This window comes from Panthera tigris, chromosome A1, assembly GCF_018350195.1.
Source record: "Panthera tigris isolate Pti1 chromosome A1, P.tigris_Pti1_mat1.1, whole genome shotgun sequence".
NCBI classification, from domain to species: Eukaryota; Metazoa; Chordata; class Mammalia; order Carnivora; family Felidae; genus Panthera; species Panthera tigris.
The window spans coordinates 195993238-196005536 of NC_056660.1; the positions used below are offsets into that span (position 1 = coordinate 195993238).

Genomic DNA, 12299 nt, shown 5'->3' on the forward strand with positions numbered 1-12299 from the left:
ACAGGTCACACTGTGGCATCCGACTATCCAATGGGTAGAGTCCCACAAACCCCAGAGACATTTTCATCGGTGAAGTCCTTTATTCTCAGCAGGTCACATCATTGATTCACCAAGCCAGACCTCCATATCGTACGCGAGAATTCATTCATCTTCCCTTGACATTGTAATCTTATCCTCATGTTCAAAACTGGGTTTGGGCCCAAAAGGTTAAGGAGGATCCACTCTGTCGCAGGGAGCAAGGGCTACCCTCGTGAATCAGTCTTGTTTGGTTCACAGGCAAGTAACCTTAGCAAGTTTAATAGGTGAGAGCCCACCATGAAATAAATAAGACACAGTGTAATGGATCTAGGCATTTAGGGGGGGAAAGGCACATTACCCAGAGTCCCCTAGAGAAAGTTCAGGCCGTTCTCTCTCTCTCGACATGCAATTTCTTACCTGTCAGTGACTTTTAATCTCATCCTCTTATCTACAAGACACCACAACCCATGTGCTACTGAACACATTTTCATTTTCCCCTCGCGAGATAGATTTGGTTCCAAGTGTATTTCAGGTTTCTCCCTTACGCCTCCAAGAACATCCACTTTTGTTCAGGTCCCTGTTAATGGCACTTAATAAATATACATTCTGGGACCCGACAGAACAGGCTGTCCTATTTCAAGCCACCTCTACAGCCGCCCATTCCAAACATCTGAGCTAGGACAAAGCTCCGATGGGGTACATCCTAGCTTATAGCCTGTGACCACTTCTGACAGCACACCCCTCTCGTCCACCCCGGAGTGTCTCGTCCAGCCCCAATGGCACACCAGAAGCACCTCGGGAGCTTTCTGAGTTCCTGAGGCCCTGGCCACACCCCAGATGAATTCCATTAGAATCTCTGGGTGGGATCCTGGCATCAGTCACAGCTGAAAGTTGCCCAGGGACCACAGCAAATAGCCAAGTTGAGAAGCCCTGAGCTAGGATTCCAGCCCACGGCAGATTCTCGGTAGTGAGGAACACACAAATGCATTTTCTATTTTATTATCTGCTCCCCTAGGCTTCCTGTTGGTACTAGAAACCTGAGCAGGAAAGAGAAAGGAAAATGAGCCGAGAGCATCTTACAGAGTGAATTTTGTGCTGGGAAAGGGCCAGCGGGGACTGAGTTTCTCTTGCATTATGCATCTTCTGCTTTCACAAGCCGAGGAGTGAGGTGCAGACTCTCACACAGGCATGCATATTTCTCAAATGCCCTCCCCAAACCAGAGCTAACGGCGTTAGGCCCTACAGTTATAATAACATGGAGATGTTCTTGGAAATAAGCCAAAACTGCCACCAGTTTTTACACACACTCTAACTTGGGTTCGTTCCAAAATTGATCATTTGCATTAAAGATCACGCTGGACCATCTCCTTCTTTGGACCTTGAGATTTATCTTAGCCAAAGTGACAACCCAGAGATGATGATTCAACAGTGGCTGCACCCCAAATTGCCCCAGTGGGCCAGTCTTCCTTGAACAGGAACTGTTTTTCAATTTCCAGGTTCAAGAAAGGGTTGACAATGGGTTTGATCTCACCAAGTTCAAGAGACTGACTGGCTGCCTAGAATGCAGTGTTGAGAAGGATCCTGAAGTAGACCCTGGGTTTATGGAAAAGGCCGCCACACTGATTGACAATGTCTGGCCCGGGCCCGGGGAATGGGGAGCGGAACGCTCCTAGCTGCAGCTGGGTCAGGTGATGCTGGGCACATCCTGCTACCAAAGGCAATTTACATTTATACCACACTTCGCAATTTACAAGCACCTTCCCAACCTTAGCCTCAGCTCATTCTCACCACAACCCTGTGAGTTGGATCTTCGTGGCGGGGAGGGAAAAACAGGTTGTGTCCTGTGTCTAAGGCTCCACGGCCAACTGACTTCACATTCACTGCTGCCTCCAGGCCCTGAAACCACCAGGGATTCCCCCTGGCTCCCAACTTCCAGAAACTGGAAACCAAGCCATGCCTAAGCTCCCCCACCCACCAGGCTTTTGACCACTTGCTACATAGAGTTGCCTCTGCCATTTGCATAGCCTTTTGCTCCCTAATCCAGCGAACACAAGGCAGTGTGCAACAGTCTCACAGGCCCCACCTAACACGCTTTCAAAGTCCCTCCCTTCCCCGGAACAGCCTCTCAATTTGCCTAAACACATTCCAGAACTGTGACGTGGCCACGCCCATTCCCAGGCCGGCCAACGGTCTCCTGAGAACCTTCCCACGGGCCCCACACGGCCTGGCTTCCCTGCTCGAGAGGGCTCCCAGGGGTTCGATGCCCAGGATAGCTCAGCTCCCAGCGTGGAGAAATAAAAGATGACCGGTCAGCTGTGGTGTCTCCTGATGCCACATGAAGGAAGCGAACCGTCAGGGCAGGTCGTCCTGGACCTCTCCAGTGTGTCCCCGTAACCCCATCGCACGCAGGTACCCTTCACCTGGGTGACCCACTCCCATGGGCAGGGCTGGATGAAAGCACAGGTAAGATTGGCCATAAGCTACAGCAAGTCCTTATCAATCTGACCTGCCATCCAGGCTGTTGTGACTTCAGATGGGAACCACCTTCTTTGCAGGCATAACAGTGGTTCTGCCTGGAGCCTTCCAAGCTCACCCAAGCCAAGCCGGGTACTCTGCAAGGTCCACCCACCTCTTCTGGCTGCCCTTCACCCAACCTTGGCCTGATCCCCCCCTTCCAGCCCCACCTTCTCTTGGCTTCTGTTCCTTCGCAGGATCACGGCATCTAAGCCTCCCCATCCCTTGGCAACACGGGCTCCAAGGAGGGCACCCTAAGAGGGCAGACTCCAGCCCCACGGAGCTGGGCTTGGGGCCCTGGCCAGGAAGCTGGAAGGCACATATCCTCTCTGCCCGTTCACTTCCACGAGGCTCCATTCTGGGTTCCCCTTCTTATCCTGGGCCTCCAGGACAGTCACCAGCTGGCCTGCCTGCAGACTCACTTCATGGCTGCTTCTGGCCATGAAGGGGTACGCTGCCACCACCTGAAACACATGGAAAGTGACATGGGGGGAGGGGAGGAGACAGACAGACTCCACCCAGAGAGGCTGTTCGTCCTGCTCCCTCCCACCTGACTCAGTCCCCACTGCTGGGCTGTCACCACCTCCCAAGGACATCCTGTGTGCTACAGATGAAGGCTACCTCTGCTACTTCCGCCACCAATACCCACTATGTGGCAGGTTCCGTCCCAGCACTTTACCTCGTGTTGATGCTCACAATTATATAATCCCAGTTGGCCCATTTTTCAGATACGGAAGTTGAGACTCCGAGGGGTCAAACAACTTATTCAGAAATCACATGGCAATGAAGCCAGGCCTGTCTGGCCTCAGCCCACTGCTGCCATCTCACTGACTAGAGGGCATGGCCTTCTCTGCCTCATCACCTCCCCCCCACCCCACCCTGTCTAAAGGTGTCATCTGCTCAGGCCCATTTCCCAGCTTGGAGTACAGAAAAGAGGTTCGGTGACTTGGTCATGTTTTCGGGAAAAGCACTGAGCTGGAGGAAAAACTGGAGGGAAGGGCATTTATCAGGCAAATATTTCACCTCCCTGGCCTCAGTTTCATCATCTGCAAAATGGACGTGATATTATCCTCCCCGCCTGGTGGCTGTGGGAATTTAATGAATGATGAAGGCCCGTGCCTGGTACACAGTAAGGGCTCAGTAAATGCAGGCTGCTCTGATTATTTTTACCGTTCCTACTGTTACTGTGGCCAAGCCTCAGAACAATCAGGAGCAAGGGAAGACTGGGAGGACCCCACATGTGTGGACCCATGAACAGGGAGGCAGCTGATGTGTCTGGGAAGATGGACCCAGAGACACTGCCCACCCTGGGTGGAGCAGGGACTCAACTGGGGGGCCAAGCCCTCTCGTGAGATCCTCGTGGGTCCTTTGCTGATAGGTGGGAACGTCCTGCAGGAGGCAGGCTTGATGCACTAATTCTGGCTGGTGCTCCAGGCACTGGCCCTTGGAGCCTTCCCAGGGACGCGCCACAAGCCGCAAACGTCAGATTCCACAGGCTTCCGTGCAGCCCCCACACGGCCCACTTCAGGCTCGTCTCTGGCCCGAGACACCCCCTGGCTATTCACTGCAAGCCTCTGGGTCCCCACCCCTTGTCCCCCCAGGCCCTTTCTGCTGCTCAGCTGTCACCTGTGAAGCTCCTCCTTTCTAACTGGGAGCGTGGCCTCCCTTTACTGAGGTTCACATATGCCCTCCCGGCTTTCCTATCCCATCCAGCCCTCACGGCGACCCCACTGAGCTGCTCTCCCTCCAGAACTCTGTCCCAGCAAAGTCAAACCCTTCCATGGCTTCCCATCACTGTCTTGTGTTTTGAGATATAAGTCAAATACCGTGACAGTCATCTTTCTAAAGCGTACAATGCAATCGTTCTTAATACGTTCAGAGGCTGAGCAACCCTCACTACTGATTCCAGAACATTTTCATCACCTCAAAAAGAAACCCCATACCAGACAGCAGCACGTCCCATCCCCCAACCGCAGCCCCTGCCAGCCGCTGATCCACTTTGTGTCTCTGCATTTGCCGGTTCTGGGCTTTTCATATAAGCGGAATCACACAGCACGTGGCCTCTCGTATCACACTGAATGTGGTGGCAGGTATTGGCACCTCCTTTTTTATGGCTGAGTAATAATTAACTGGACGGATATGCCATATTGTGTTTACCCATTCATCTACTGGTGGACATTTCACTTGTTTCTAATTTTTGGCAGTTATGGATAGTGCTGCAGTGAACGTGCATGTACGTTTCCCATTGCTTTTAAGTAAAGGCTGACACCCTCACCAAGACCACCAGGCCCTGCTGGCCTGGCCCTGCCCACCTCTCTAGCAGCGCCTCACCCCTGCCCTCCTCTTTCCGGACCACACCTGCTTTAGTCAGTTCCTCATGAGCCCCTGTCTGGGCCTCTGCATTCCTGAAGCACGCTTTCTGGGGAGCTCTTCCCCTCCACATCCCAGCACACCCCCTTCAGCCAATCAGTCCCCGCTCACCCTTCAAGTCTGAGAAAAAGCATCATTTTTCTGAGAAAAGCCTTTCCTGAACCTCTCCCACACCTGGGGCCCTGGCATGTATCACTGCTTTAACTTCACAATTATCCACATGATTATTTTATTACTTGCTCAGATTATAAATCTGAGGAAGGCAAGGACCAGGATTTACTTGTGCTCATTATTAGGTCTCTCCTCTAGCACACTGCCTGGCAAATATTGAATGAATGAATGAACGAACGAATGAATGAATCCCACTTGTCCTGCTGATAGGGAGCAAGGGGTTGCTGATGTGGCAGGGATGGGGGTTTCCTTCTTCCAGGTCCATTCCTGACCAGGACACCGGTGTGGCCACTGACCAAGGCCCTGGCTTCATGGGACGGTAGCCTCTTGGAACAGGAGGAAAATGAAAGCCCCACTCCAGGTGGCCATGCAGAGACAGATCCCACCCCTCTCCCAGACTCACCTGGGTCACTGTTGGGACGGAGGGGACTGGGGCTGGGCTGGGCTCTGGTGTAAGATGATGGGAGTCCTTGGGAGGCTGCACCTGCTCTTTGACCTCCTCCTGACCGGGGATGACACGGTACAGCTCCAGCTTCCCAGCTGGCACGTACCCTCGATGCCCTACAGGACATGCAGAATGTTATCAGGCTGCGGACCGCCCTCCCCACCCTTCAGGGGTAGAGGAAGTTACCACCATTTCACGGAAGTGAATACCTCCGACACAGCTCTCCAGCCCTAAAGAGGACCTGAAAAGGTCATGGCAGGAACCTCACAAAGCCATCCCCAACCCACTCCCACTCACTGTTTCCAGCCTCTACTTGCACACCCTCACTGACAGGGAGCTCATTCCCTACTGAGGCAGCCTACTCTGTTTTGAACAGCTTTGACAGAGATTAAAAAGTTCTTCCTGGGGCTGGTATGAAAACTACTTTTCCGGTGCTGGGCCCACGGGTCCCCTCCGCCTCTAGCAGAGGCCCAGAGCAGGGCTGCTTCCTCACCCCAGGACGGCCTTTTCCAGGAGGCAGAAACTGCCTTTCCCTTCTCCAAGTGCCCCCAGTTCCTGCTCAGGAACAACTACTCCAGTGCCATTCCCGCTGCTATGGCTGTGCATGGTCAGCACTTCCCAAGGGCCCACGGGGTGCCAGAACTGGCATTCGATTGTCTAGCTTTCACATCCACCCTCCGGGTCAGTACTCTTGTCTCCATCTGATGGCTGAGCCAACACAGCTTAAGAGGCTCCGTAACTTCTCTGGGGTCACGCAGTTAGTAGAGTGGCAGGCTTGGGATCCCGGCTCCGTCCTCTTGACCCCAGGGGCCAGCTTGAACACCCAGGCGGCTGGGTCATGAAGAGTGCCCTTTCACGATTTCCACTCGATTGTATCGTTTTCTTAAGTTTTTGATAGGCTCACTTTTTAAACCTTAGACCTGTTCTATCAATAATTTGAAGAAAATATCGGCTTCTGTACTGGTTCTAGTTTTTCTCAAACGCAGAAAAACATTTCAGTAACAATTACAATAAACAGTCTGAAGGGGAAAAGCTGTCTGTGGATCCCCACCGGGTCCTGTGTAACCCTCACCTCGTGGGTCACGTGCCCCTTTTTGGAAGACATTTCAGGCCATCCTGTCCTGGGTTCAAAGTGCCCCTCGCCTCCTGCCCAGTTACACTGGGGTGCCCAGACCTGAGCAGCACACCCGAGGGCGGGACCAGTGCGCAGGAGACAGGACAACATCTCCCTCATTCTGGATGTCAGATGTCTCCCATGTGGCTGGGATCCAAGCGTCCCCTGTCTGCGAATCTACATCTTTCAGAGAGAGGCTGGAGTTCTCTCCATACATCTCTGTCTACCCCGGTGGTCTGTGAAGTCCCCAGGCAGGGTCCTTGTCTTCTCTGCACAGCGCTCAGCACACAGTAGGTGCTTGATAACGGACGCAGCAACATGAGACTGCCTTCCTCTTGTTGGCATGTCACCTACCATACCAGCTGGCTGTGCCCCAAGCCCTGCATTTTCCCCTGTGCCAATCCCCATCCTGGGTTTGCACAACCAGGCTCTGGCCCACACTAGTGCCCGGATCTCCCCGCTGGTTCCTGTTGGGTGGTTTTCCCAGAGGAAGGGGAAGAGCCCACGAAGTCCCACGTACCCCCAGTGTCCACCAGCCAGCGGCTGCTGTTGCCTTTGGTGTCCTTGTTTTGAAGGAGAGCCACAATCTGGCCCCGCAGCAGCGTCAGGTCCAGAGTCCCAGCCCCACTGATGTTGCTTGTCACCTGGTACAGCTTATCCGGGCCATATCTGCTTAGCAGCGCCTGCACCTGGCGTTCAGCCCCTGGAAGGAGCGGCTAGGGGGAGGGAGGGAGGGACAGACAGAGACACAGGGGCCAGAGTTGGCGTGTCAAAGCCGGTGCGGTGTTTGCCCACGTGCCAATGGCCAGGGGACCTGGGCTGATCCAACCTCTGCTGCCGACAGGCATCCCAGCCGGGCAACAGTCTCCTCGCCAACAGATGGCTGGACCACAGGAAGAACATACACTCTTAGCAGCCGAAGGGATCTCAGAAAAAAACAAAACAAAACAAAACAAAAAACCCTCTAATTTAACCCCTAAAACCCCTCTAGGTCTACACTTCTGGGATTTTCTAAAATCCTAATTCGGGTTCTGAAATTTCTCAGTTACAGCACTCTAGGACTGGGCCCTACACTCTGGCCCCAGCCTCAAGCTGAATCATCCCACAGGAAAAAGCCCGGCAGGGCTCTTAGCAGGGCTGTGAGCTTCCCACGGCCACCTGGCCTTCCTCGTGTGGCTGCTGTGACAGCCAGCACAGGGTGACACGCACAGACCCTCCCTCACGTGCGAAGGAAGGGAGTGCTTTTATTCCACAAGTGTTCATTGAGTACCTACTGTTTCCAAGGCCCAGGAAGCCTTGTGAATGGGGTAGTGGGAACACAGAAGACAGCTCTGCCCTGATGCGAACTGCCACCCAGCTGGGAAGAATGACTCAGTGGCACTGTCCACCCATCCAACGGCCTCCTGGCATTGCCTTTGTTTTCTTGCTCATGGTTTCCAGAAGTATCAGCAAGAAGGGACTCGGGGACGACTGTCCCCTTTTTGAAAAACAAAGGAGAAGTTTAAGGTGTTCAATATAGGTCTACCATATACTCTCTGACTATGTATCATATTCTATATGGTTATTTCTGGGAGAGGAGGTGTTGGTGTAGGGAAAACACGCAGAGGTGCCCTTCAGGGGCATTGGGCACAGACTCTGCCATTAGCCCTACTCCAGAGGGTTCGCTAGTCAGGATCGAGAACCAGGAGGACCTGGTGTTTCTAAATAGGCCCTTAAATGGAAGTGGAGACAGGGTGGCTTTCCCCGCCGCGCCCCCACCCCCACCCCCGCCCCAGAATGCTGGTGTTAACCCGACTATAAAAGCCAGTGGTGTAGAAACATTTGCCTCCTTTCTCAAGTCTGAGAGAGGCCCTAGGAAGAGAACAGCAGTATTCCCTGGAGGAGCCGAGGGGAGCCAGGGAAAAATATCACCAGGAGTGATGGGACAGAAGCACTCCTGGGTGACCACCTTGCTTCTGTGGGTTCTGCACCCTCAGGCAGAGAAGTCTGGAATGCATAGGGGGAGTGTGGGCGGTGGGGCAGAAACAAAGGTGGAAAAGAAGGGGCTTCCCTTCTCTTCTACTGACTTGCAACACATACTGGGGTTATGATGTTCCCATTCGTTTTCTCTTTTTTGTTTCTCTGTGTCTTCTTTCTACAATCAGCTTGGGATGCTTTTCCGATAACAACGTTATTGTGTCTTAAGTAGAAAGAGAGAGGAGGCTCCCACGCCCCGGGACCCATACGAGTGCCTGCTCTGTGATTTTCTGCACCTTCCTCTCCCCGCATAGCAGGGCCCCTGCCACACCCCCCTTGAGACCTCTGCTGGGGCAGTGTCAGCGTAGGGGAGGAAGTGGGGACGGCTGTGGCCTAAGTAGGAGTCAGCACCCCTCGGAACGGCCATGCATCTCTGATGGTCTTTGACCTTCTCTGCACTCCAGCCACATGCCCAGGCCACCTGTATGGGTGTGCTCTGCTGGGCTCCTTTACTTGTCCCTCTGTGTCCCCTTCCCCCTTCTGGGGAATCCTGGTACTGTCTCCTGACCCTTAATTTCGCAATTCCACGTACGACTGAGCACTCAGTTTCAATTTCCTCAAATCCAGGCCCGTCCTCCTCTGGGGACTCTTTCTCCTTTAGCTACTTCAGCTCTGTTTACAAAACAGACTACCTAGGGGCACCTGGATGGCTTAGTCGGTTAAGCATCTGACTTCGGCTCAGGTCATGATCTCATGGTTTGTGAGTCCGAGCCCCTCGTCGGGCTCTGTGCTGACAGCTCAGAGCACGGAGCCTGCTTCCGATTCTGTCTCTGTCTCTCTGCCCCTCCCCTACTCACTCTCTGTCTCTCTCTCTCTCTCAAGTATAAAACATAAAAAAAAAATTTTTTTTAAACAAAATAGATTATCTGTGTATCTCCTTCAAGTGGACTGGAAGGTACCCTTTCCTTATATTTTAGAGAAAAATATTTTACAAAAAAAAAAAAAAAAGCTGCACCCCACTGGCAGGTGAAGGACCGAACGGTCTACAGGACAAGGAGGGACACTTACCTGTATGGTGGGAGGTGGCAGCACTTTCTCAAAGTTCTCTTGAAAGGAGCGAAGCTGGTGACCAGTCTGGCCCAGCACATCCTCCACCAGCTTCCTGAAGGCTGGCTCGGAGAGGTGGTGGTGAGGCAGCTGAGTGGGGCAGACACTGTCATCAGAGCACGCTCTGGAGAAAGGGGACAGAAGGACTCTGGCAGCCTACACTCCAGCCCCGATGTGTTACAATGGGTCTTTCTATCTTTGTCGGCTGCCATTTTTGCCTGCCTTCAAGAAAGCATCCCTCTGGGAGGGTCTCGCGGGATTGCCCACCGTGGTACTGCAGCCACACGGCTGGCAGGCACGGCCACCCTTCTCCCATCCACCGTGATCAGCCCACGGACTGGACAAGCAGCCCGCGCAAGGCTCAGAGGAGTCCTCCCGCAGATTTAGTATGTGAAGGCTGAGAACGACAGAATAACGTTTCCCCTAGCTTCTGAGATGTGAAGCTGTCTCTCCCACCGTGCAGGAAAAGGGTCTGCCTGAGAATGAAGCCAACCCGGAGAGGGACACAGAGCCAGGAGGGGGATCGAGAGTCAGAGCCCAGACAACACTATCTGTACTGAATGCAGCCTGCCCGGGGCTCATCCCCTCCGGCACCTCCCAGTTATGCAAGTCACGACACTGTTCTTTAGGCCTAAACTGGGTTGGAGCCCAAGGAGTTCTGAGTAATGCTCCACGCTGAGCCCCTGGCCCTGCTAGCCATCTCCAGCATTCTCACCACACGACCTAGGAATGAGTTAGACCCCACAGCTAACAGAGACATGTCCTCTCTCTGCTTGTCACCAAACTCACTGCTCTTGGCTCTGACAGAGCCCTTCCCCTGCCCCCCAGGATGCGGACAGACTGAGGCTCCACCGTGCAGGCCTTTCTTGGGCTCCACAGGACCGGTCCAGGGGGAGGGGCCATGGGCCACAGACAGGAAGCAGGCACCAATCACTGACAGGCCCAACCAGGAAATGTCCCCTTTCAGCTTTTATAAAGCTGACCTTCCCGCTCTTGGCACCCTGTAATACTCCCCAGCCCCACACATCCCGGTCTGAACACCAGGGGCCTGGCAGCCTTGGAGGGAAAACTAGAGGGCGGGAAGAGAGTGACAAGATCATCTAATCAGATTTACCCTCTGCCTTCAGGAAAGAGAAATGCTTCTTTTTGCAGATGGTTCAGCCTTAATTAAATTCAAAAAGAGTGTCTGATAGAACTCTGTATTAAATGCTTGGAAGGCCAAAAAGAATAAAGCCTACAGTCCCAGCCCTCCTCAATAAGGGGAAACAGCTTCATCCAGCAGCCCAGCAGAAGGCAGGCTCTGCTAAGTGCTTCACAGAGCACATCCGAAGGGCTGGTGGAGGGCAGAGGACGGTGAGATGGGCTCTCCCAGCCGGGAGAGGGGATTCGGAGGGCTTCATGGAGAGACTTGTTCATCCTTCACATGTTTGGGGAGTTCCCACCATACGCCAGGCACTGTGGAAGGCATGAGGGACGATGGGGTAGGGGTGTTCCAGGCCAAGGAAGGAGTCGGTGCGAAGGGCCGTGGTCACACTCAGAAGAGGTGTGCTGGAAGGGGCTGCGGGGGTGCAGTGAGGCACAGAGCCTCCACGGAGGTGGAGCATGTGTGATTTAGAGGAAATTTCATGCAACAAAATGCATGGGGGTTTGCATCCTGCTATCAGCGGGGTGGCCTTGGGCAAGCCGTTTAACCCCTCTGTGCCAGGGGCTTCCTTTTGGAATGAGGACAATAACACCACCTACTCTACAGGGCCACTGTGAGGATTAGGTAAGACAACACACGGAAGGTACTCACTAAGTGCTCACGAGGAGGCGGCTGCTAGAAGGATAGTAGCAGCAGAACGAGGCTTGGGACATTCACTCCTGATTGTGTAGAAGGGTCCTGGCCTCTTTCACCAAAGTCCAATACACCCCAAGGCCTGGCCCCAAGGTCTGCTATTTTCCCAGCAGAGCCTCTTCCGCTTCTGAATCCCAGAGCCCAGGAATGGCCTGAAGTCCCAGTTCTACCCTTGTTTACATGATCTGATTCCATTAATGGAAGGAGAACCGGCATCAGAGAGATCCAGAAGGTCCCCGTGGGCTCCTCCCAAGCACCTGATGGCCTGTTTGGAAGGCCCCATCTCATTCCATCCCAGCCCCCGCAAACAGCTGACTGAAGGGGCCAAGAGGCCTTGCCTGGCTATCCTACAGAGGCCTTACCTGGGCCAAGCTGCCCTCTGCCCTCTGCAGCACTTGCTTTGCAAGGTCCCTCTGGAGGTCCACGAACGTGTGCAAGATCTGGCCCAGCCACCGCATGGCCAGCTGGTTAAGCTGGGGGAGTTCAGCCACCAACAGGGAGTTGAGGGCCTGGTACGTGTGCCTGGCCTCCTGCTCCTCGTACGTCACGCTGCCCACCTCCAACAGCTTCTCTTCCACCCTCTCGAAGTCCAGTAGTTTGTCCAGACGCTTCTTGACCAGGTTCTGAGGGCCACTCAGGGCTTTAGCGAGGCTGCACAATGGCTGCCATACCAGGCCTTCCAGCCGCTGCTTCTGTGGGGAGAGGTGAGCTGGGGGCTGGGCAAGGAAGTGGCAGAGGACAGGCACCTGGGAGAAGGGGTTTTGGAG

General features: G+C 53.9%; 1 protein-coding gene across 4 annotated transcripts in view; it reads right to left on the reverse strand.

The window, feature by feature from the left end:
- Positions 1-281: 281 nt before the first annotated feature.
- The window catches only part of ARHGEF37 (Rho guanine nucleotide exchange factor 37), a 54192-nt gene continuing 42174 nt past the window's right edge, over positions 282-12299 (reverse strand). For 2 of the 4 annotated variants that reach the window (XM_042994482.1, XM_007093374.3), the window contains exons 9-12: positions 11895-12224; positions 9657-9785; positions 7153-7348; positions 4905-5634 (exon numbers count right to left, since the gene is read on the reverse strand). In XM_042994482.1, coding sequence (XP_042850416.1) covers positions 5195-5634; positions 7153-7348; positions 9657-9785; positions 11895-12224 — 1095 coding nt within the window. In that variant the 3' untranslated portion in view covers positions 4905-5194. Of the gene's footprint in view, positions 2997-4904; positions 5635-7152; positions 7349-9656; positions 9786-11894; positions 12225-12299 lie in introns of those variants that run through there. The other 2 variants (XR_006220731.1, XM_042994496.1) reach the window with 2 other exon arrangements.